At 43.4% G+C, this 26,446-nt stretch overlaps 1 protein-coding gene across 1 annotated transcript in view; it reads right to left on the minus strand.

Moving 5' to 3' along the window:
* LOC102946883 (protein AHNAK2) overlaps window positions 1-26,446 on the minus strand; it is an 80,235-nt gene that overhangs the window by 31,988 nt on the left and 21,801 nt on the right. Inside the window, 3 exon segments of the mRNA XM_043549392.1 lie at window positions 407-469; window positions 2,564-2,659; window positions 3,439-3,503. Of these exon segments, the coding sequence (XP_043405327.1) occupies window positions 407-421 (15 nt within the window). The 5' untranslated portion in view covers window positions 422-469; window positions 2,564-2,659; window positions 3,439-3,503.

Here is a 26,446-nt window from a genome sequence, read left to right on the forward strand (position 1 = left end):
ATTAGTCTGGATTGTACCCTGGTGTGTCACACACACCTGTGAAGCTTTTATACTGTAGAAAACAAAGAGCCTAACTGTAAAAAATTGCTCTGGGGTTTTTACAGAGGTGTGGTATGTAAGATCATACTCTCTCTTTACCCCACCCCATTCAGGCAGGAGCTTTACATTATAACGAAGTTCTTTCCATTGGGAAGGGGAAAATATCAGTGGTGCATACATTCCCATGATGCAGTAATTTCTTGTGACTTACACAGTATACAATATACAAAAGTATACAATAGGAATCTTATTTATTAAGCAGGTTGCCCAAACTCATCTGAATCCATTGCTCTTTCTCCTCTATTTACTCCTGCCATATTTGCACTTTCTAATGAAATTTGCTTTCTGTGTAACCTTTTAAACTCACCTGTGAATGACTCATTTTTTGTTTTTCTGTAGAATATTTTTTGTTCTCTGTCTCTTCTTGTAGCTGGAAAAGCAATTGTAATTATTTAGTGTTCAGCTAAGATAGTATTGTAAAGTTCACACAGAGATTATATGGCCTCCGCCTTGCTCAAAACAGGGCTCTTAGCCTATATTTTGTGAGAGCTAAAATTCATAATTCACACTGAAGTCTATTACTATTTTAAAAACCAGGAGCGGATGTCTCCATTGGAGTCTATAATGTTAATTTTCAGTTCAGTGTATGTGGATTTAACCACATGATAGGAGCTGTGCAGTTTGTTCGGTTTGCTGGCAATTAAAAAAAATAGTTTCAGTTCAAACTGAAAACAAATTTTTTTTGAATTTTTGGTGACTTAAAAAGCAAAAAAAAAAAAAATCATCCTTTCAGCTCAGTCAAAACACGCCATGCTTCATTTTGTTTTTGAGCATTTTTAACATTTTTAAATATTGTAAATAAAATTAAAAGGCATTTCAAAATGAGAAATCATTTTACAGAATATTTTTACAACCAAGCCATTTAGGTGAAACCGACAAGAATTCCCAAATATTTTGATTTCACATTTTTTTGCCGGAACAAACTGTATGTCAGTCACGCTGTGGATCCATCATGCTCGTCTAAACATGCATGTCTGAGATAAAAAAAAAAGGGGGGGGGATATCTGAACTATTTTATCTGGGACAGCTACCTCAAAAAAGGGACAATCCTGGGAAACCCTGGGCATTGTGTATAACCCCACAATGAGCAAGGAGGATGAAATGAGAGCCTGTGGGCTCAATCAGCTCCGCCCCACTACACCTGCAGTAGCTGTCAAACTTAGAGGGAGGAGCTAAAAGCTCAGTGGGGTACTGACCAGGAAGGAGAGCAGATATCTGGCTCTGATTCAGGGGCAGAAGACTGTCTGCATCCAGGTAGTTGTGTTGGCCTGCTGGTAGATAGAGACTCCCTGAAGGAAGGAAGGCTAGCTTGCAACTGGGAGTACAAGGCAGTTGTGAAGGCAAGATGGAGGAAGTGAGTTTCCCAGGCTTCTGCATGCTGGTGGAGGGACAGGAAAACTCCCACAGGGTCAGGAACTGCCCTGCTAGGGGAGTAGAGAAACTCTCCTGCAGCAAAGCCACATGAGTGGCAGAAAGTGCTAAAGCTCTGCAGTGAGCTTGTGAAAGGGGTCTAGAGAGAGAGAGGCTGACAGACAATGAGCCTTGGACAAGGCTGTGGGAAAGACTCAAGACAGGTGGAGGAAGGATGTGGTCCAAGGAGGCAGCAGGGGGTCTATGAAGACACACCTTGGCTGCTTATTAAAGGGTTCCTGGACTGGAACCCAGAGGTGAGGGAAGGTTGAGGAAGGTGTGTGGAAAGCCCCCTTACCCCAGGGTTCAGGCTAATGAATCTGGAGCTGGGTTGAAAACCCAACATGAGGTTCGTGAACTGTTGTTTGTTGGACTCTTGGGTTACCCCAAAGAGGGTTGGACTATCTATGCTCCAGCCAGAGGGCTGAGTCACAAGAAGAGGTGGCGCACCTAAATAGCCATTTGTCAGAGGCAAGAGAGGGAGGATCCTGTGGCATTCCATGTGGCCATGAGAGGTTGCTTCAGTGGTGAGTCACACTCGTACAGTATCACACTAATTAAATCTTTACCCTTTAATTAACCAAGAAATACAGATAATTCCAAAGACTATATTATATAAACTTGATCTTAGGCTTTTTTTTTTTTTACAGGTTATATCTTCCAGAAAGTTGTTTCCTAATACTCTCCACCCCCCCTCCAATCAGGAAAGAATTAGGAAAAAATCCTTTAATGCTTTACATTTTCATATAGAAAACCAAATATTTTCTTAATGCAATGTATATATTACTGATCATGCTTTTTCTTCAAAATGAAATGTCAGCTGAATCCTGAAACTCTCCTGCCCATAAATACAAGTAATACGCACTATTTGGTAAACTAAAAGGGATAGGAAAGGATTGACAAGGTGAGGGTGTGGATTTCAAAGTACTTTTCCATACAAGTCCAAATTCTAGTCCTACGGAAGTCAATGGGATTTTTGCTAATAAGCCCCAAAAGATGAGAATTTAGCTAAAAATGAATTGAGTGTAACATGAAAACCTTATCTATGTCTTGCCTTTTTGTTAAAATATTCTTCTTCTATGGAATACTCATAAACTGGAGAGGATCCTTGTGGCCTTGGCCGTATGTTTTCTATTGTCACTTCATTGACCTGCGGGAAAGAAATGAGGGGAAACAATGGTCATCATTTAGCAACAGTAGGGAGGCAATAAATATAATATAAAATTCCTCTCTGTGCAAGCCTGATACCAGTGATGGTGGCTGCAGAATGGCCATTCGTTATTTCCTTTTGGGGCAAACATAATTCCTGTTTAAGAATTTGATGTAAACAACAGAGGATATAGTTCTTGGAAACAGAAATGATGCTTTCACAATGTCTTTCTGAACTAAGGATAATTTGAAATCCAGACAGATTAGATAGAAATAATGATCACAAGAGGTTATGACAACTTTCCCCCCCTTTCTTTAGGGCTAAATTATGCCCCCAGTAACCTCAGATGTGCAGTGGAGCCTCATAGCAGTTGGAATTCCTAGGAGAAATTTTGGCTGATTCAGCAAAATTCCTTCTGGGGTCTCTGAAGAAGATCATGTCAGTGGACAAGTTGGACCATCCTTGAAACAAAAATTCAACCACTGTGAAAACGAGAATTTGCTATATCATAGAATATAACTTTTACTGGCATGTTACAAATCTCTGAAAGGGAAAAGCCCTCCCTTTAATGCAAAGAGCCCTACTCTAATGCACGTTACACTGCCCCAAATTCTGTCCTTTGAAATTCTGTATATCTGAACGTCAGTTTATCAGAAGGCCAATCCAGCTGTCACGATGTCTCCTTAACAGAAATAATAATAGACACATCTTTGTGAAAAAAAATTGTAAATAAAATATTAATTCTCAAGCTTTCAGAAGTAAACAGTAACATTACTCACAGAATCGTCTTCTTCTGCATCAGCCTCAGTTTCAGGCTCCCCTGGTCTCAGCTGTATGCCAGAACCTGGAAACAACATATGAGCCATCAATCTAGGTGCTGCTCCATCAACTCAGTGCACAAGGCAGTGTGTTTTACAAATACAAAGTTTACAGAGCAGTATGGTTATGGAAAGTCACAGAATGGCCTGATATCCAATCTTTGTGGCAGGGTTTCTCAAATTTCATCCTGCTAGTCTTCCCAAAGGTACAAAAAATAGTCACACCTCCACTGATGAAAACTTTGTAAAGAGAAAAGAAGAAAGAAGTCCCAATCCTGGAAAAATACATTACAAGCTGGCAGGAACCTTTTAAATTAATGGGAAGGATTGTGGCCTAATGGCTCGAGACAGGCACTAAGCATCAGGACCTCTGAGTTCTATTCCAAGCTTTTCAATTGACTTGCACGCTCAAAGAGACAGGAAAGCATACAGCAGCCAGGTAGCCTGAAATAATAGTTCCTGAAATGTGGGAATTGCCTCATGTCGTGGGTGTTAATGCTGAAGCTTAATGATGGCATTTTAAATATCAACATTAACTATTTTACACAAATCATTTTAGCTGAAGCATCTAGCTAATGTGCTTATTCATAATTGTTTGGTGCATTGGAGGATATTGAGACTGGGAGATGGGGGTTGGGGTTGGTTGCTGGAGTAGGAAACTTGGAGTTCCACTTTCCAAGGTGTTCAAGTCACCTCTAACCTTGTCCTCTCAGGGTGAATGAAAGAGGAAGTCCAGAACTTCCTTACTGACAACAGATTCAACTGCCTTGTGGATATGAAATCTGAAACTGCTGCCTACAGCTTCTCAAGGGTTAAAACTCTCTTTCTACCAAAGCCACCACCATTCTGATGCAGTTAGGCACTGGTGATACAAAAATCTGCTGTGAATGGAAAATTTGAGGGCAGTATAAAATCAGGTGACTCTAGTACCGAAATAGTTAGCACATGGAATATTAAGCTGGTTGCAAGATTTATTTTTCAAATATGATACAACAAAAGCATCAGAGTTTGAATTTACTTGAAGCTGCCAGAGAATTTCCAAAGTGCTGCAAATTCAGCACTGGGATGTATCAGAGAACCAGGGGGCCTTGCTGTGGAATATAGGTCTAGCTTTGTGCAGAGTGCTTAGGGCCATGATAAACAAAAAGACTCAGCTGTTATTGGTCAGTATCAGGTAGCCATGGCAGGGATAGCTGAACTTATTTAGACAAAATAAAAAGCAAACTAAACCTTTGTCTGGTGGAACCAAATTTCCTAATGTTTGAAGGCTTTCCATCACTTATCCAAGGACACCAGATGTTCAGAAGTGACCAGGGATTTTGAACCCCTCAGTTTTGGGTGCCCAAACTGAAACATCTCTAAAAAGCTTGATTTTTCAGAGGCTGGGTTGTTGTCACTTCCTGAAAACCAGACCCCTTTTAGGTGCCTTGGGTTGGACACCCAAAAATTGAGATACCCAAAATCACTAGTCACTTTTGAAAATGTAGGTCTAATTGATGATAGTGTGATAGAATTGCGTATTCTCTGATGTGCGCATTGTTCCACTAATACTCCCCCAAGAGCAAATATTCCTTTTCTTCTTGTCCTTTCTAGTCACTCCTCTTACCCCACCCCCATCAAACCTCATGCTCTATTTTTTTTTACTTTGTGTTTTTTATGCCACATTTAGGGCCCAATTGTCATGCATGTGAGTAGTTCTCACTCACAAATAATCCTATTAATGTCAAATAAATATATGAGCAGTTCAGACAATGGCAAAGAGACCCACAAGCAGAATGGTCCAACTTACTGACCCCTCTGAGTGAAGAATCTCCAGGTCAGATCTCCCATGTACAGTCTGATGAATGATAACCGGGATGTGTGAAGAGGCCAGCCCTACTTGTGTATGTTTAACCCTCTATATTGCTAATCTTTGTCTAAGGTGACTTTTTTGTTGTTGTTGCTAGCTCATCTTCATCAGGCTCTTCCTGCTGTTGTTTCGTTTTTCCTAATCTGGTTTTTCTTTGCATGTGAAAAATTATTTAGATAATATTATTGGTATGAAATAATAATACTCAGAAACAGCTAAATGATCTGATCAAGGATTAAAAGCGTCACTTAAATGAAGAGAACAGAGTTCTTCAAATGTAAATATCCAAAACAATTCTGGGCTCAAGGTTTCAAAGAAGGCGGGTATGCAGGTTGGGCTCCTAAGAGCCTACATCATTTCTATGGGCCTGATTTTTCAAAGCTGCTGAGCCATTATCAATCTCGCGAAAGTTAATGAGCATTGCAAAGGTTCGGCATCTTTGAACATCAATACAATTCTGTTTAAAACATAAATGTGTGTTTAGGAGCCTAAATGTGGGCACTGAAGTTTGAAAATTTTGGCCTGGGAGGGGCGGGGGTGGGGGAGCTTTTACCCACCTGTAATTCAATTAGAGTTTTGTGTGTGCCATGGCTGTAGGCCTGAGCCCCGAGCGTTTAGTTTGGTTGGCTTTTCTAAAGATGCAGCTGCAGATGCCTAGTCTTATGGCGGTTACCGTAAGCCCAAGTCTTCACTGTTTTCTTGGACATTTTGTATGATTGTGTTTTCACTGGAAAACAAAAACAAAAACGCACCCACGAGCACAGGTGCCCAGCAAAGTGACTTAAGAGACTATCATTTCAGTCTGTTCGCTCACTTGCTCCTCAGACATGTCAAATGTAGCACTTGAAGTCCTGCCATGGCTAGGTTAATTATAGTGTTGAGTGTGGGTAGCTGGCAATAATGTTGTCATTTGCTACTGGAAGAGAGAAAGGAAAAAATTCTCTGTACAGTCTGTAGGGCTGATTCACCCTGCTGTTCCTCCTGTTTTACCCCGGTATGACATCAGTGATTTCAGTGAAATTACCCCTTTATCGAAAAGGATCAATGCAGCAGGGAATCAAGCCCTCCATTTTCAAAACCAGAATGGCCTTATAAACTGTACTTGGTCGGCTTGTTTTGCTGGGCAAAAGGCCACACCTTTTTTTGTCCTATGAGGTGACTACATGCATTTACACTAGAAGTTCTGACTAAGGTACAATGAAACTATACAAAACATGTTAAACCACATGCTTTAAACAAAGGAAACCTATAATGACTATAGGTCTTTATCACCTGCAGGTCTAGCCTAATCCCTGTGAGGACTAGGCACTAAGACTGGGATGTTCAAAAGGCCCAAGGGAATTAGGCACCTCGTTCCTACTGCGTTTCAGTGACAGTTGGGCACTTATCTCCCAACCTTGACTGCTATTTTTAATTCTGATTTTAACTGTCTGTGACTGAATTCTCAGTTCATCTCTTCTCCAGGGCAAGCACAGACAGGTGGGTGGATTGTAGCAGTGATGGAGCAAAGGGAGGTTCCTGCATTTTGCCAGCGATGGATCAACTGGATGGGGAAACCTGATACCCACAGGTATTTTTCAAATACCTGACCAACCTACAGATGGTAGATATCACTCATCATTCTGACTCATTCAGGGGTATTGTGCATCTGACAGGCAAAACCCTCACCTTTTTCTGAACATAGGGGTGTTTAGAGATTCACCAAAAGATACACCAAAATGCAGCCATGTATTTTAAGGAGCAAATCCATTCCCGAAAGTAAAAAGACCTCTTTCTTCAGTTTTGGTTAGTGAGGAGTATCCCTGTGCATCTCTTCCTGAAGTACTGCTAAAATTATTTACTCCATGAAAAAATTAGGAAACCCAACCCCATCTCACCCATAGAGAAATGACTTGGGTGATGGAGAGAGGAGGTCTCCTGCACAAATATCCTACCTCTCAATAAACTTTGCACATCCTGCCACTGAGTGAATATGAATCTGTCCTTGCTGCCCTCTGCCTACTCATAGGCCAGTTGCCCTCCAGATCAGTTAGCCTTGTATCCAGCCTCCTTATGCAGCCATCTGGAGCTAATACGTCCCTTTCTGACACAGTAAAACTAGCCCCAAGAATTGGCCCAAATATTTCTTATTTCACAAGACACTAAATGCAAACTTATAAAAATGAGAACTATGCTGATTAGTTTTGTCTTAAGCAAAGTTCTTTTTTTTATGTCTATAAATAACTGCGCCAAGAAACTGTGATTCATGTGTATGTCATTTTCATGCTCTACATAGCTGTTATGCCAACATTTCATAGGTTTTAATTCTTTGCATAAATCCTTGACAATCAACGCTTTGTCCAAAACGTTTTCATAAACAAAACGGAATTCATGTCTGTAACCACTTCCAATAGCTACTGGACTGATTTCAGAACAGAGGAATTTTTTTGAAAGTAGGGAGTAGGAGTTATATTGAACAGAACAAGTTCATATCATATGACTCCAAATCACATCAGCTTTTTAAAATACATTTTTCTGATGATTTCTTCCTAGTGTGGCCAGCTCAATTTGCCTGGTTTGGAAAACAAAAAAAAAGCAAAACTTTAAAACCAGGTAACTATTTCAATGTTCAAATCTACCAATGTAACAATTTCTAAAAAAGCAACATTTAAATGTCAAATTAAAGTGTGACAGTATCAGCTAATCTAACAGTCAGTCATGCTTGAATTTGTCATTTACATTTAATTAACATCTAGATTTAATTTGGAGACTGGGAAATTAATTTACAATAATATGCATGTATTTTTAAAGAAAATAAGAAAAAACAAGAAAATTCATATAAAATGTCATTAAAGGTATATTTTAAAAACTTGAATGAATTGCGTGTGTACCAGTCATCATCCTCTCTGTTTTGCTTGCATGTTGTATCTCTTGTCTTTTTAGGGCCTGATCCTGAAAACACTTTATGTATGCGAGTAATTTTGCTCATTTAAGTAGTTCCATTTATGTCTACTCACAGGGTTAAAGTTACACATGTGCATAAAAGTTTGTACAATCAGCCTCTTTAGGCTTTGTCTTCACTGACATAAAGGTGTTTTTACCACAAGATAACAAATGTGTGATTGTTATCTCACTGTAAAATCCTAATGGAGACAAGGCATCTGTAGTTTTTATGATGAGGTAGGTAGGTGACGTCCACACTATACTCCCTGCGTGTGGCTGACTTAACCTAGCCCTTGTCTACACTAGGAGTTTAGGTCAAATTTAGCAGCATTAAATCCATGTAAACCTGCCCCCGTCCACACGATGAAGCCCTTTTTTTTGACTTAAAGGGCTCTAAAAATCGATTTCCTTACTCCACCCCTGACAAGTGGATTAGCGCTTAAATCGGCCTTGCCGGGTCGAACTTGGGGTACTATGGACACAATAAGATGGTATTGGCCTCCGGGAGCTATCCCAGAGTGCTCCATTGTGACCGCTCTGGACAGCACTCTCAACTCAGATGCACTGGCCAGGTAGACAGGAAAAGGCCCAAGAACTTTTGAATTTCAATTTCCTGTTCGGCCAGCGTGGCAGGCTGCAGGTGACCATGCAGAGCTCATCAGCAGAGGTGACCATGCAGAGCTCATCAGCAGAGGTGAGCATGATGGAGTCCCAGAATCGCAAAAGAGCTCCAGCATGGACTGAACGGGAGGTATGGGATCTGATTGCTGTATGGGGAGAGGAATCCGTGCTATCAGAACTCCATTCCAGTTTTCGAAATGCCAAAACATTTGTCAAAATCTCCCAGGGCATGAAGGACAGAGACCATAACAGGGACCCGAAGCAGTGACGCGTGAAACTTAAGGAGGTGAGGCAAGCCTACCAGAAAACCAGAGAGGCAAACGGCCGCTCCAGGTCAGAGTCCCAAACATGCCGCTTCTATGATGAGCTGCATGCCATTTTAGGGGGTTCAGCCACCACTACCCCAGCTGTGTTGTTTGACTCCTTCAATGGAGACGGAGGCAACACGGAAGCAGATTTTGGGGATGAGGAAGATGATGATGATGATGAGGTTGTAGATAGCTCACAGCAAGCAAGCGGAGAAACCAGTTTTCCCGACAGCCAGGAACCGTTTCTCACCCTGGACCTGGAGCCAGTACCCCCCAAACCCACCCAAGGCTGCCTCCTGGACCCGGCAGATGGAGAAGGGACCTCTAGTGAGTGTACCTTTTAAAATACTATACATGGTTTAAAAGCAAGCATGTGTAATGATTAATTTGCCCTGGCATTCGCAGCTCTCCTGGATGTACTCCCAAAGCCTTTGCAAAAGGTTTCTGGGGAGGGCAGCCTTATTCCACCCACCATGGTAGGACACTTTACCACACCAGGCCAGTAGCACATACTCGGGAATCATTGTAGAAGAAAGCATTGCAGTGTATGTTTCCTGGCGTTCAGACAACATCCGTTCTTTATCTCTCTGTGTTATCCTCAGGAGAGTGATATCATTCACGGTCACCTGGTTGAAATAGGGTGCTTTTCTTCAGGGAACACTCAGAAGTGCCCGTTCCTGCTGGGCTGTTTGCCTGTGGCTGAACAGAAATGTTCCCCGCTGTTAGCCACGGGGAGGGGAGAGGAGGGAGGGGTTAGCCACGTGGTGGGGGGAGGCAAAATGCGACCTTGTAATGAAAGCACATGTACTATGTATGTAATGTTAACAGCAAGGTTTACCATGAAAGAGTGTACCCATTGTTCTATAAAATGTGTCTTTTTAAATACCACTGCCCCTTTTTTTTTCTCCACCAGCTGCATGTGTTTCAATGATCACAGGATCTACTCCTTCCCAGAGGCTAGTGAAGATTAGAAAGAAAAAAAAACGCACTCGTGATGAAATGTTCTCTGAGCTCATGCTGTCCGCCCACACTGACAGAGCACAGATGAATGCGTGGAGGCAGACAATGTCAGAGTGCAGGAAAGCATAAAATGACCGGGAGGAGAGGTGGCAGGCTGAAGAGAGTAAGTGGCGGGCTGAAGACAGGACTGAAGCTCAAATGTGGCGGCAGCGTGATGAGAGGAGGCAGGATTCAATGTTGAGGCTGCTGGAGGATCAAACCAATATGCTGCAGTGCATGGTTGAGCTGCAGCAAAGGCAGCTGGAGCGCAGACGGCCGCTACAGCCCCTGTGTAACCAACCGGCCTCCTCCCCAAGTTCCATAGCCTCCTCACCCAGACGCCCAAGAACACAGTGTGGGGGCCTCCGGCCACCCAGCCACTCCACCACAGAGGATTGCCCAAAAAACAGAAGGCTGGCATTCAATAAGTTTTAAAGTTGTAAACTTTTAAAGTGCTGTGTGGCCTTGTCCTTCCCTCCTCCACCCTCAGCACCCTCCTGGTGCTTCTCTCCTCCACCATCCCTCCTGGGCTACCTTGGTAGTTATCCCCCTATTTGTCTGATGAATTAATAAAGAATGCATGAATGTGAAGCAACAATGACTTTATTGCCTCTGCAAGTGGTGATCAAAGGGTGGTGGGGTGGGTGGTTAGCTTACAGGGAAGAAGAGTGAACCAAGGGGCGGGGGGTTGCATCAAGGAGAAACAAACAGAACTTTCACACCGTAGCCTGGCCAGTCATGAAACTGGTTTTCAAAGCTTCTCTGATGCGCACTGCACCCTCCTGTGCTCTTCTAACCGCCCTGGTGTCTGGCTGTGCGTAACCAGCAGCCAGGCGATTTGCCTCAACCTCGCATCCCGCAATAAACGTCTCCCCCTTACTCTCACAGATATTGTGGAGCACACAGCAAGCAGTAATAACAGTGGGAATATTGGTTTCGCTGAGGTCTATCTGAGTCAGTAAACTGCGCCAGAGCACTTTTAAACATCCAAATGCACATTCTACCACCATTCTGCACTTGCTCAGCCTGTAGTTGAACAGCTCCTGACTACTGTCCAGGCTGCCTGTGTACGGCTTCATGAGCCATGGCATTAAGGGGTAGGCTGGGTCCCCAAGGATAACTATAGGCATTTCAACATCCCCAATGGTTATTTTCTAGTCTGGGAATAAAGTCCCTTCTTGCAGCTTTTGAAACAGACCAGAGTTCCTGAAGATGTGAGCATCATGTACCTTTCCTGGCCATCCCACGTTGATTTTGGTGACACGTCCCTTGTGATCCACCAGTGCTTGCAGCACTATTGAAAAATACCCCTTGCGGTTTATGTACTCGCTGGCTTGGTGCCAAGATAGGGATATGGGTTCCGTCTATCGCCCCTCCACAGTTAGGGAATCCTATTGCAGCAAAGCCATCCACTATGACCTGCACATTTCCCAGGGTCACTACCCTTGATATCAGCAGATCTTTGATTGCTTTGGCTACTTGCATCGCAGCAGCCCCCACAGTAGATTTGCCCGCTCCAAATTGATTCCCGGTAGCTGTCTGGCGTTGCAAGCTTTCACAGGGCTATTGCCACTCGCTTCTCAACTGTGAGGGCTGCTCTCATCTTGGTATTCATGCGCTTCAGGGCAGGGGAAAGCAAGTCACAAAGTTCCATGAAAGTGTCCTTACGCATGCGAAAGTTTCGCAGCCACTGGGAATTGTCCCAGACCCGCAACACTATGCGGTCCCACCAGCCTATGCTTGTTTCCCGGGCCCAGAATTGGCGTTCCACGGCATGAACCTGCCCCATTAGCACCATGATGCCCACATTGCCAGGGCCCCTGCTTTGAGAGAAGCCTGTGTCCATGTCCTCATCACTCACGTCACCGTGCTGACGTCGCCTACTCGCCCGGTATCGCTCTGCCAGGTTCTGATGCTGCATATACTGCTGGATAATGCGTGTGGTGTTTAATGTGCTCCTAATTGCCAAAGTGAGCTGAGCAGGCTCCACGCTTGCCGTGGTATGGCGTCCGCATAGAAAAAAGGCGTGGAACGAATGTCTGCCGTTGCTCTGACAGAGGGAGGGGTGACTGACGACATGGCTTACAGAGTTGGCTTACAGGGAATTAAAATCAACAAAGGGGGTGGCTTTACATCAAGGAGTATTTCAGGCAGGACTTCACGGAGGGAGCAAATGAGTACAAAACAAATCTGGTCTATTTCTTGTTTTGATCCACTCCTCTATCTTTTACATCTTTGGCTGGCAGCAGATGGTGCAGAAGGACTGCAAGCCATCCACATCTCTTGGCTGCTCAGCAGAAGATGGTACAATAGGACTGCTAGCCATCCATATTGCCTGCCTGCTCACCAAAAGATGGTAGAATAGGACTGGCTGCAGGACTAAAGAGAGTGACCTGGTCGAGTCACTTCTAATGTAGTCCCTGCACCCCTGTCTGCCCAGGCGCTCCTGGCCGATGTGGCCAGGAGCACCTCGGACATGACGATGACGGCTACCAGTCCTATTGTACCATCTGCTGCCACAAGGCAATGGGTTGCTGCTGCTGTGTAGCAATGCAGTACCGCGTCTGCCAGCACCCAGGAGACATACGGTGACCGTGAGCTGAGCGGGCTCCATGCTTGCCGTGGTATGGCGTCTGCACAGGTAACTCATGAAAAAAGGCGCAAAACGATTGTCTGCCGTTGCTTTCACAGAGGGAGGGAGGGAAGGGGGGCCTGATGACATGTACCCAGAACCACCAGCGACAATGTTTTTTGCCCCATCAGGAATTGGGATCTCAACCCAGAATTCCAATGGGCAGTGGAGACTGTGGGAACTGTGGGATAGTTACCCACAGTGCAACACTCCGGAAATCGACGCTAGCCTCGGTACTGTGGAAGCACTCTGCCGAGTTAATGCACTTAATGCACTTAGAGCATTTTGTGTGCAGACACACACAAATCGACTATCTAAAAAAGATTTCTAAAAAACCGACTTCTATAAATTCGACCTAATTTCGTAGTGTAGACATACCCTTAGTTTAACAGTGCCTTGTCACCACTATGTTTTTACAGCGTTATAGCTAATGCATGGTAATTATCCCCTGGTAAATACACACGTTTGTTGAGCAGTGAAGACATAGCCTGTGGCTACTCATGGTAAAAAACCTCACTACCATGAGTTAAAACTTCAATTCTCTTGTCTTCACTAGGATTTTAATATGGGTTGATTAACACAGGTTAGTTTAACAAGGGGTAAAAATTCACCTTTTTCCTAGTGTAGCCTTAGCCTGAATCAAGCTAACACTCAAGCCTTGTCTTCACCAGGGAAAAAAAAGTGTGTTCTTACCATGTGTTCCCTGGCATGTGGCACCTAACACAAGTAAAGACAAGGCTGTTGTAGTTTTAAAGCATATTAGCAGATAAATGCTACGCTCCCCTCTCATGTTTACCTCAACCTGTTAACATGTGTGAAAACGACAGACTGCTTTGTCTTCACTGTGATTTTTTTATATGTTAGGGAACACGGTAAGAAAACACCCTTTTTCATGATGTGGATGCAGTCTTACTCATGGGATTAACTTTGAGTTCAGCTGGAGTACTCGTGCATTGTGTTTGCAGGATACAGTCATAAATTGCAATCTCTTTAGGGCAAGGACTATGTTTTCCTATACTGCATGTTGTACAGGGCCTAACACATTTTGAGCATATAATAACACAATAATGAAAATAATAATAGTTAGCAGATTTTTGAGCCTGGGCTGGATTTTCAGAGCAATTTTGCAGATCATGTACAATATAAATAAATGTCAAGTGACATCACTGGATCTACTCACATGCTTAAATGTATGCATGCAGTGTTGTTGTAGCCATGTTGGATCCAGGATATTAGAGAGAAAAGGTCGGGGAAGTAATAGCTTTTTTTGGATCAACTTCTGTTACCTCCCCCACCTTTTCTCTCATGTTTAATTATAAGCATCTGTGTAAGCCTTTGCAGGATTGGAGCCATAATATGTATTTATCCTCAGCTGATATAAATTAGCGCACATAAATAATTTCACAGTATAAGGAGGATGTGATGGGGTGTCCATTCCCCCCAGGACTGGAAGGCGTTAAGGTGGCCAGCTAGGCCCGATTAACTTTCCAGGTTGCACCGGGAGGAAAAAACAGGAAGCAGGAATCGATTAATCAGACACAAGGCTCCACTGAACAGGAACAGGTGAGGCCTGTATAAAGCCAGGTAGCTGGCAACAGAACGGGGCTGCAGCGAAGGTGTCTGTAGTCACTCCCTGGGAGAACGGAGGTGTGTCTGGGGCTAGAGGCATGTAGCCTAGGTTACTCCCTGGGAGGGGAGAGTTTGGACTTGCAAACCCAGAGAAGGGGGAAAGCCAGAGAAGTAGGCAGGGCTCAGGGGAAAGAACAGCAAGGTATGAGGTAGGTCAAATCTTGGCTGCTGATGAGAGAGTCCCTGAGCCAGGCCCCGGAGTAGAGGATGGGCCCAGGTCCCCCTACCAGCAGCTAATGAAGTGGCACCAGCAGGGCAGTGAGCAGGAAGACTGCCTGAGCCCATTTGCCAAGAAGTACTCTGATACCCCGGAAGTGGGGAACACATATGGTGACCTGGCTGAAGAGCCGAATCATGAAGAGGAGGCTGGAGTGGGAGAGGTCTGCAGGGTGAGAGGATGGTGGGAGACACACTACCAGGGCGCAATGCCTGGCCGGAGCTAATCCCCAGGATGGCCAGCAGGAGGCGCCACTAGCGGTGAGTGGACCCTGTGACAGAAGACCTGCATAATTAGCATCTTGGAAGGTTTTAAACAAGCTCTTATACCAATAAAGCCATTCCAAGATGTGCATTAGTAGTACCCTGGTGCAAGCACCTCACATGCATTTGGCTCCATGCCTTTAGTCACCCCAGATGTGTGCTTATTAACTCACACACTTGAGGGGCTGGTTGCTGTCAGTGAACTACTCTGTAATTCTACGTATTTTTATTTGAAAACCCTTTTTCAAAATACGATATTGGGGCAATCGGTGCAATGTGTTCCTCCGCTCTGAGGAGTAGTGTCTATTAAAAGCACAAGTAAGAACAGTTAAGAAATGTTTTTAACACCTTTTCTCCATTATTTTTAGTATATGAGCTATTTGTTATTTTTTCTCAGCCCGTTTTCTCTTTCTTCAAAGTGTCCTTCCTATGTGAACTCTTCCTTTTTCCTTCTAGAAGCCCAGAAGCCTAGCTGCGCTTGCAGCTGCAGTTTGTGGCCCAACGGCCAATTTCAATTCACTGTCTCTGACGAATTCTAAGTTTAGGATATGAAACAGTTCCTAGGTTAGCTCCTGATTCAGGAAAACACTTGCGCCCACGCTGAACTTTAAGCATGTGCTTGAGTTTCACTATTGTCAATGGGATTTAAACACATGCGTAAGAGCCCTTCTTGGATAGGCAGGTTGTCCTGAATCTGGACTTTTTGTTTGTACAATAGTAAGAGGGTTAACTGTAGCTGAAAGGGCATTTTGTGGTGGAGGTGATGATAAGAGCAGTTCAAACTTGCTACTTTTTCTCTTTCAGCCCTTCACCAGACCCTTAGCTGCATCTTTTCACCCATTCCTCCAGCATTCCCTTCCGCTGCCCTTATTATCTTTATTCCCCATTAACTTAATGGGCTTAGGGATTGTTTGTGTTTCAATGATGAGATCCTCACAGAATGCCCTTTGGGGAGTTGGTGAATAGCTGAGACATCCTCCAAAAGGTTCATGTGGCCAATCACAACAGAGCTTTGGACAGTCAGTCAACCACCAGCCTCTACTAAACTAGTGAATTCTTGGGTTTGGTCTCCCTAAAGTTCTCATAATTGGAAGTTGCCTAAATTGGAACTTTTAATTTAATTAAAAAGCATCACAAACAAACCAAACCAATGTTAAAACAACAGTGAAACAGACCAACCTCATCATCTCTCCTACTCTACCATTTTCTGAGCAAAAGCATGAATCTGCAGTATTTAAACTACTCTCAGCTCTTTGGGTTCCTTTTCTGCACTTTCCAGAATCTACTGTAATAAAGATTCATGAATCAATAAGCAGAACCACTTTCTTTTCCTAATTGCATCATGTGGCTGGACTAGTCAGCATTTGCCAGTCCATCTGCTAAATGTGCTGTGCAAATGGTATGTACAGCATAAAAATAGTTATTGTACTCATTGTAATCAGCTGCCTAAAATATTCCAATATTCCTCCTGGTTTTCTTTCTTTTTTTTTTTTTTTTGCTCAAGTTACAAATGGAAATGATGACCCATTGCTACACTGAAGAGTAAAAAAGCCAACACTTTCATAAGCTTCAAGATCTATTGTTATAGAAGAAAACCCCTGTAGACTCGCTTAATGAAACTGCAGTCTTGAAGGGCCGTGACATGACTGATTAGTGCATCTGATTCAACTGATACGAAAACATCTTAGCTACCATTCAGCTGAGAGGGTTTTTTATTTAAAGGACAATGTTGTTTGAACACAGGAACACGAACAATAAAATCTGTAACCGCAGAGTAACTCAGCGCCCGCCTGTTAGTATTTCCTCTTCCCAGTGGGATATTTTGCTTGAAAGAGAAACTGGGGAAAACTTCCTGCTTACCCTGGGTGTCATTCCCATTTTCATTAGCGGTGCTCGTGGCTATGCACTGGCATGAGCCTATGACATTCCAGTATGAATTTCCCCAAAGTTCTAGGCTGTTTGGATACACGTTTGGGTTGGGGGTGTCTTGGTTGGTCAGGTCCCCCTCCTGAGGCAGTCAGCAATCTCAGCTGTTAGGGAAACATCTTTCTAGATTCACTTGCTGAAGGTAAAATGTATTTGTGAAAAAAAAACAACAATAAATGGCTTTTCCTGATAAAACTACAATGAGCTGTAAGGCACATATGCTTACCTGGCTTTCATGTGGTATGTGTATGCCTGAAACTGAACGCTGACAGGTTAATCAAATATTGTAATATGCATCTCTAGGAAAGCTCTGGAAATGTCTGCCAAGAACTGTGAGGCTCATTTTCAGCAGAGATTTCCTAGAACATCCCATGTACTGTATGACTGGAGAATAGGATCTTTTTTTTAAAAAAAAAAGGGGGGGGAGGGGGGAGAAGTGATTATTAATGACCTTGAGATGGAAAGTGGGGACTGTAAGCGGGGCCGGGGGTAGGGGTCATGGCTGGGGGTAGGGGTCATGGCCGGGGGCAGGGCTGGAGCAGGGAGGGGGCAGAGCTGGGCTAGGTGGTGCTCCCTTCCCACCCTCTGTGGGAGCTGGCCTGGGCCCTTCCACTCCCCTGGATATTCCTCTGTGCTCCAGTTTGGGGACCACTGGGTTGGACTGACCTCTGGAGGATCTTTTATTGTTATTTATTTATTTATTTATTTATTTATGACCAATTCACCTAGGACACCCAGTCAGGACCCCTTTGTGCTAGGTGCTTTTAACAGAACAAAAAGACAGTTCCTATCCCAAAGAACGTGCGGCTTATAAAACATTTTCTTTGGGCTTAACCAACTATCTGTGAAAGGTGAGATAGAAACATGGAAGTCAAAGCAGGATGGATATTCACACTACTCTAAGTACAAGATCTAACAAACCAAGGGTGGAAAGAGGGATGGATGATTTTATTAATGATTGTGTTTTAATTGATATGCCCTCTTCACAAATAAAATCCCCAGAAAAGGCATATTGCTCATGAAAAGAACTATCGTTTGCAATGGGAACCAGGAATTTAATACGCTCACTCAGGAACGAGCTGTTTCCTGGCACAGTGGCACATCTATACTGTATTTTGGAAGATAAACTTAACAGACTTAGAGGACATATTGGAGGACAAGAATTAATGTTCTCAGGCTGGGCTATATACAGGCTTTCTCAGCATGAGTCATATTTTAAACGAGGACAGTATGCTAGTGGGGGTTTTTTCTGACCCCTTTTTTTTCTTTATTGTCAAAATGAAGTTTCCCAGGTCCTGGGTTAAAGTGTTTCATCAAACAATCTCTAGAACGTCCATTCCTCATCACTTGGCTGAGGAATACTGCAGCATGATTACACTTTCTCTCCTGATCTCTGTAGGAAATGCAGTTTGGTGGGGCCCACAAAACTCTTATGTTTGCCAGGATGAAATCTCTGTTATTAATAGAACATTTTCAGGCTAACACCCAAAACTAAAATTGTTTTCCAGAGGTAATGTAGCCTTTGGCAACAAGTCCTTCAGCAAAAGTTTATTAAGGGAATATCCCCACATTTGCAGGACCTTCAGGAGGCTATAACCAATGCGTGAGGAGTGATATCCCAAGAGACATAAAGACCACCCAGTCACAGTAAGTCTTTGAATATGTCCCTTCTGGTTCTTCCCCTTCTCCATTGGTTTGAATACAGCTGGGAATGGCAGGATGGAGTCAATCTACCCAATGTTTTTGTGTTTTTAATGGCCACGTCTCATTAATGCTAGGGCTTGTTCTGATTTCTGCTTTGTCCTGAAGGGTTAGGAATAATTTCCCTGGATAAATGGGCATCCTGTGCTCTCATGTTTTTTTGGCTTGGACATACAGGAATTTTCTATGACATTACTCAGTCTTTGTATGTGATAGGATTAGGGTGACCAGATGTCCCGATTTCATAGGGACAGTCCCAATATTTGGGGCTTTTTCTTATATAGGCGCCTCTTACCCCCCCACAGTCTGTCCCGATTTTTCATACTTGCTATCTGGTCACCCTAGATAGGATGGGATGTTAAAATGTGTCTTCCTTTCTGTATGAATTCTCTCGGTGTTTTATAGTATGCCATAATTATAGTGATAACCATAAGGATGTCAGGATGATCTTCTAATGAGTCAAGTTACCATCAGTTATGGTAACTTCTTTTTAAAATTATGATGCGCCCATTCTCCATTTTCACTGCCAGCATGAAAGCACTTTTATATTTGTTTCAAGTTTCAAATCATATGTCCCATCTTATGACTGGTCCAAAATTCATTGCCAAAATTTGGAAGGCCAGAAATGGGTTACAGCCTTACCTCCCAAACAAGGCATATCGTGAAAATGTTCAGAATCAGTTTTACCACAGGTTATACTCAAGAACCAGCTCTTGTGAGGGCAAACCTGGGAGATGGCTCATTTCTTGCAGGAAATCAAGCCTATATCAACTCGAACAATATAAAATTAACATGTCACACATTAAATGGATTAAATACTGGCTAACTGATGGGTCTCAAAATATAACTATAAATGGAGAATTGTCATTGAGCAGGACTGCTTCCAGTGGGGGTCCTGCAGGAATCAGTTCTTGGCCCTACGCTATTTAAGATCTTTATAAATGACTTAGAAGAAAATATAAAATCAGCACTGATAAAGTTTGCAGATGACACAAAAATTGAGGGAGTGGTAAATAATGAAAAGGACAGGTCTCTGATTCAAAGCAATCTAGATTGCTTAATAAACTAGGTGCACGCAAACCATATGCGTTTTAATACAGCTAAATATAAATGTATACATCTGGGAACAAAGACTGTAGCCCATGCTTAGAAGGGACTCTATTCTGGGAAACAGTAACTCTGAAAAAGATTTGGGAGTTGTAGTGGATAATCAGTTGAACATGAGCTCCCAGTATGGCCAAAAGAGCTAATGCAATTTTGGGATGCATAAACAGGGAATCTCAAGTAGCACTGAAGAATGTATTTTACTGCTGTATTTGGCACTCGTGTGCTCACTGCTGGAATGCTGTGTCCAGTTCTGGTGCCCATAATACAAGAAGAATGTTGTTAAATTGGAAAGGATTTAGAGAAGAGCCACGAGAATTATTAAAGAATTAGAAAACCTGCCTTTAGTAAGACGCTCAAGGAGCTCAATCTAGTTAGTTTAACAAAGAGAAGGTTAAGGGGTGACTTGATTACAGTTTGTAAATACCTACCTGGGGAACAAATATTTAATAAAGGGCTCTTCAATCTGGCAGAGAAAAGATGTAAAAAGATCCAGTGGCTGGAAGGTGAAGCTAGACAAATTCAGACTGGAAATAAAGCGTGAAGTTTTAATGGTGAGAGTAATTAATCATTGGAACAATTTATGAAGGGTTGTAGTGGATTATCCAACACTGACAATTGTTAAATCAAGATGTGGAGGTTCTTCTAAAAGATCTGCTCTAGGAATTATTTTGGAGAAGTTTTATGGCTTGTGCTATACAGGAGGTCAGACTAGATGATCACAATGGTCCCTTCTGCCCGTGGAATCTATGCCTGTGATGGGATATCCATCCCACACAAGGCAGAGTAGGTTAAGTTAGGTTAATTAACTTGATTGGCTGCAACTGAGGGAGAGCCAGGGATTGAAAGACTGATGGAAGATGAAGCTCAGCTGTGCAGGTGAAGGCTGGGCTGGTATAAAGCCAGAAGTTGGCAGCAGAAAGGGATGACAGGGAAGTAGTCTGCAGTCACTCCCTGGAAGAAGGGAGATGTGTCCAGGGCTATGGTATTAGGTAGTCTGCAGTTATTCACTGAGAGGAGGAGTTTTGGCTGATAAACCTGCGGGAGCCCAGAAGATAAGAGCAGAGAAGTAGGAAGGAGTCCAGGGAAATAGCAAGTAGGTCAGGGCACAAGCAGACTGCAGTTGCTGGACATAGGACTGGAACCCAGAGCGCAGGCCAGGCCTAGGATCCCCTACCAGCTGCTGGAGAAGTGGCACAGACTGGGCAGTGGAGCCAAAGACTGCCTGGGACAGTTGTCCAGTGGGACTTTGATACCTTGGAAGGGAGGATTACAGTGACCTGGCCAGAGGACTGAGTCACAAAGAAGGAGAACACCAAGTCCTAGAGAGAGAGAGAGACCATGGGGCGAGGAAAGGGATATGGGACCCAAGGGGAGCTAATCACCAGATGTGGCCACAAGGAGGTGCCCAACGGTGAGTGGAACTCTGTGGCAATGCCCTATTGACATTTTTGTATTTTAGGCAGGCCCTCAGGGCCATGTACCCTGTGTAGGAGCTTAGTGTCTTACCAGGCTTGGGAATTTTGGAATTACAAGGGAGTTATAACTTGTCAGAACAACTGACTGTCTAGTTATTTTGGTTAATCAAGTTGCAGCCTTTTTTCGTTAAACTGATTCTCATTAAGCTAATCCTTGATCTGTATCACAAACCAGTCTATCCAGGTAAAACTGAGTCTCTGCCTTTCCTTCACAATGTAGTGGAATAATTCCCTAATATACTGCCTTCTAGATAGCCGTGAATTCAGCATTACTCCTCTAGAAAGGCAGGCAGGTGGGTATCTAATGTGAAATAAGATCCCTCAAGCTTAAGCATGTTATCTATACTGCATTGTTTTGCATCTCCAACCCACTGAGCCAAAGAACCCAGCTTTCTTCTACAGTAGATTTCCTGTTTCACTGTCAAAGCTCAGTCTGGTTCCAATTTAAATATTGATCAAATAAAAAATGAATATTGGCAGCCCTGGAGGCTGTAGTTCTGTCTAACTAGAGAACAAGTATAGCATGAGCATGGCTTTAAGCTTCCACTGTCCTCTTAATAAGAACCTGTCCTCTTAATGTGATTCAGCACTGACCTGGAGAGGCGACAAGGTAATACAACTCATTCTTGTCCTCTCTCCGGCCATAAAACCAAACCAAACCCAACCAAGCAAACACCCTCTCTCTCTCTCTTCTCCCCCCCCCCCCCCCGCACCAGTTAACACCAGTTCTAATGGTGTTTGCTGGGGCGTGGACTTTGTCCAGTAGGAATAATACTGACAGCATCAATTCATATCGCATATAAAACCAAATGTAGCACATATGGACTTTCCATCACTGCCACCCATAACTGGATTTGAACATATTAGTCAGGTGATGATACTTTGCACACCATTGCGGTATCTAGGAATATTCCCTTTCAAAACAGGAACGCAATCAAAACATTGTAGCTTTTGTACAACCATTTGTAAAGACTCATAAATATCTGCCCTTGGAAACTGCTTTGTTATTTGAGGAAAGCAACTTGTTTTGATCTTAAACATTACAAAAGAAAAGACTTGTAACTTAAATTACTCAATTTAAGAGCAATAATGAGAGAGTCTGAGCGTGGGGGGGAATGTAACAGAAATTTTCTATGGGAAAATATTTTATGTCACTGACAAAGTTATTAGTTTCCTAAATTTAAGTTAAATAAAAATCTTTTCTGCCAAGAGACCAAAGCTGTAGCAACATAATATTTGGCACAGAACACCTTGCTTTATCTGTATGCACTTCAATGGGGAGGAAACACTTTTAAATTCAGAAAGTTTCCGGAAACTGTAAACTCTGGGTTCACAAAAGGGAATCCAGCTTTACAGATAAATCTAGATACAGCCAGATTCATACCTGGTGCAATTCTGCTGACTTAAACAAAATTGAAGTTTGGTTGGGTTGACCTGAAGGGGGACAGATTTGCAAATACTCAGAACCCTCAATTGACACCAATCTTCAAAAAACCTCAGCTAGTATTTAGGTACCTAAATAAGCAACAGATTGTCAAAAGAGGAGAGCACTCAAAACACAGCTCTCCTGAAAAATCTTGACCATTTATTTTGGTTCCTAAATGAGAGCTGATCTCTTTTGAAAATCTGGCCTAGTTACACAGGGGGTAAACTTGGCCCAGTATGTTCTAACCATGCGGGGATATAGTGTGACAAACTCATCTTTATGTATTTGTTAAATAATCTGTTTTCTGAACTTGCAGTTACATTGTTGGAAATTAGATAATTATCTTCAAGTGATTAGAAAGTACATTTAGGATCATAAGATCATGGCTGTTACAGAGGGACAGACAGTGCTGGAGCTTGAAAAGATCACAAATTTAATTTATCAGTTTATTATAGTTTTTTGCAAAGTCCATGTGAAACATTGTGTGGGTACTGTAAATAATGTAATGTTCTTCACCCTGCACCTCTCCCTCCCTGCTCCCTGGACACAATGTCAGCACCATCAATCCAGCACAGCTGGGGCACCCAAAAATAACAAACGAAAGTTCACACACAACAGAGAAAAATACGGTTTAGTTAAGGAATCAGATTTCAGTTGTATGTTTCCCAAGGGTTATTATAAACAATAGTGAAAATAATTTTTAAAGCTATAAAAAAAATATCTCCTTGATAGTGTCTTGGGTTTCCTTTTCAGTCTCCTATAGTAGAGAACATAATTGCACTGTACTTTCTAGCTCCAGCAGGCGGTGAATGAACTGAGAGGGGTGGAGTTGTTTCAGAAATCTAAAAAACATCATGTCTTGCCTTGCATTACTAATCCTAACACTGATGTATAATACTTCCAGCTGTACAAAGCAGTTCTATTAAGTAGAAAATAATGGGATCTTTATCGAAATGCATAGCTGTCTTTTTATCATGTAGCTTGGCATGGAGGACTATTCACATGTAAAGGTTAAACACATTTTGTGAATTAAAAGTGCATTCTTCCTGGAGCTACATAGTTAACATATTCTTCACAAAAAAAATGTAGTCCCGTGTTCAGAGGTAATATATACAAGAGCTGTGATGATCTGGGGAATCTGTGTACAATTCATGAATTCTGGTTGATTTTACATTACTGAATGACACCCTCTGCTACCAGGGCCGTGGCATGTCTCTCCCAGACCAGGGACAATGGAGAGTCGTTAACCTGAATGGCTCCCATTCAGATGGAAGCACCTTAGGACAACAGGGTGGCTGCAACTAGAACTAGTTTTCTCTAGCTTCTCTGAAGGAAGTTTGCGTTGGGAGCAGAAAAGGGGAAACAAAGAAACCAGGGTTAGCGGTAGGACCTTGTAAATAGGACCCGATCAAATTCATGGTCCATTTTTGTAAATTTCATGGTCACAGCATTTTTAAAATCTTTAATTTCATGGTTTCAAATATTTAAATCTTAAATTTCACAGTGTTGTAACAAAACATGAATTTGTATTTAAACATGGCAAAATATAAACATGTAAAGCCCTTAAGACTCAGTGTTTCTCAATCTGGGGTCCTGACCCAAAAGGGGGGTTACAAGGCTGCTTTCAGAGCTGGGAGGCTGGAGAGCAGCAGCTGCAGGCTGGGGGCCTAGCTTTGAAAGCAGCACTGCCACCAGCAGCAGCACAGAAGTAAGGGTGGCAATATCGTGACCCTCCCCCCCCCCCCCCAATAACCTTGAGACCCCTCCTTTTGGGTCAGGACCCCCAGTTTAAGAAACGCTGTGTACTTTTACCCTCTGTTATCGGGTATATTTATAGTATAGGATAAAAATAGACAAAAGACCAGATTTCGTGGGGGAGACCAGATTTCACGGTCCGTGATCCATTTTTTACGGCCGTGAATTTGGTAGGGTCCTACTTACAAGCACAGAAACACTCTCAGAATCAAAAAAGGAAGCTTGGGGCAAGAGGGAGGAACAAAGGGGCATGTGTTTTTGTAGCAGAGGGACTTTTCTGACTGAGGGATCGATTCAGCCCAGGGCAAGACCAAAGGAAACTGATTCGGAAAAGAAAGAGAGGGAGACTCCATGATTCAGAGAAGCCATGAGCTGCAGGAGTGGGTATCTGGACACTTTAGAGAACTCTGCCTTAATCCCAACGAACTCTCCAAAGTGGTAAGGAAACTGAGGCAGGGAAATATGTGTGGACATTTCTCAGTTTGCATGAATCTGCATCTTTTTTCGGCTATCTAATGTAAAGAGTAATTGTTTTAGATTCCCCCTTGCAAACCTGTTGGGTTATGTGAACATAAGAACAATTATCGCATGTCCCTGACGAGTTAAATGGTAAACTAGCACGTCCACAAGGTTTGGTGCTCTGGGAGAGGGTGTGTGTAAACCACTATGGTGTCTTCTGGGGCTCAGCACTCACCCTGAGAGCCTAGGGCAGCTGGACTGTGTGGCCCCATTTCCTTGAAGGGGTAACAGACAGAGAGCCTGCACTCAGGGAGTGTGCTAGAAAAGTCAAAGAAAGAGACAGTGCTGGAGCCTACCCAGCCTCAGGCCTGGTTTACACCTAAAAAGTTAGGTCAACCCAGCTATGTCGCTCAGGGTGTGCCCTGAACAACGTAAGTAAGCCAACCTAACCCATGGTATAGACAGGAAGAATTTTTCCATCAACCTAGCTACCACCTCTCAGTGAGGTGGGTTACCGACATCGACAGGAGAACCCCTCCTGTTGGCGTTCATAGTGTCTACACTGAAGTACTACAGCAGCGGAGCTGTGCCCCTGTCGTCTTTTAAGTGTAGACAAGCCCTTAGGCAGCTTAAAGAATAGGGGGCTGGTGTGTTGGGACCCAAACACAACTTCCTGGTGAGCAGGGGGAGCTCAACCAGGAGCGTAAATTAGATTCCTTGTCCTGATTCTGATCTCGTCGTCAATCAGGATTGACTCCACTGAAGTCAATGGGGTCACACCAATGTAAGTGAAAGGAGAATCTGACCCACTTAGCCTCAGACTCCTTTAGACTCCTGTTTAACAGTGTGTGGGCTGGAGTCTCCACTACCTTGCACCTTATGTAGTCATTTACCCCTGTTCAAAACAGATTTACACCCACTGTGCACAGTTGTAATGACTACACTTCACTGCAAGGCAGTGGAAAATCAGATCCTTTGAGCGGAAGAGTGGGTAATATACTCACTAAGGAACTGTAAAGTGTAGGTTATAGGAGAGGGTGGCCTACTTTAACTTCTTCCACCCTGCCTTCAAGGAGGCATGATCGGCAAGCATGCGAACATAGCCATGACCGCAGCTTCCTGTTCATTAACTGCAGTGAACAGTTCCTTTCTAAAGCGAGGCACATGCTGGTCCCTCACAAAGGAGCAGCAACATGCACTAGAGGTCCTCACTGCCAGCTGCACAGTGATGGCAAGAGGTCTGACACCCTCCTGTCACCAGCATTGCTCCTCTGTTCTCCAACCTGCAACTGATGGAGGGGGAAAAACAGTCCATCCAGAAGTCACCCTTGAGCTGCTCCCTTAAGGAAGTAGAGGAGGCGCAGTCTCTGACTGATCGGTAGCTGTCTGGCGTTGCAAGCTTCCACAGGGCTATTGGCACTCGCTTCTCAACTGTGAGGGCTGCTCTCATCTTGGTATTATTGCGCTTCAGGGCAGGGGAAAGCAAGTCACAAAGTTCCATGAAAGTGCCCTTACGCATGCGAAAGTTTCGCAGCCACTGGGAATCGTCCCAGACCTGCAACACTATGCGGTCCCACCAGAGTGTGCTTGTTTCCTGGGCCCAGAATCAGCGTTCCACCGCATGAACCTGCCCCATTAGCACCATGATGCCCGCATTGCCAGGGCCTGTGCTTTGAGAGA

Source organism: Chelonia mydas, chromosome 6 (genome assembly GCF_015237465.2).
Source record: "Chelonia mydas isolate rCheMyd1 chromosome 6, rCheMyd1.pri.v2, whole genome shotgun sequence".
Taxonomy (NCBI): Eukaryota; Metazoa; Chordata; order Testudines; family Cheloniidae; genus Chelonia; species Chelonia mydas.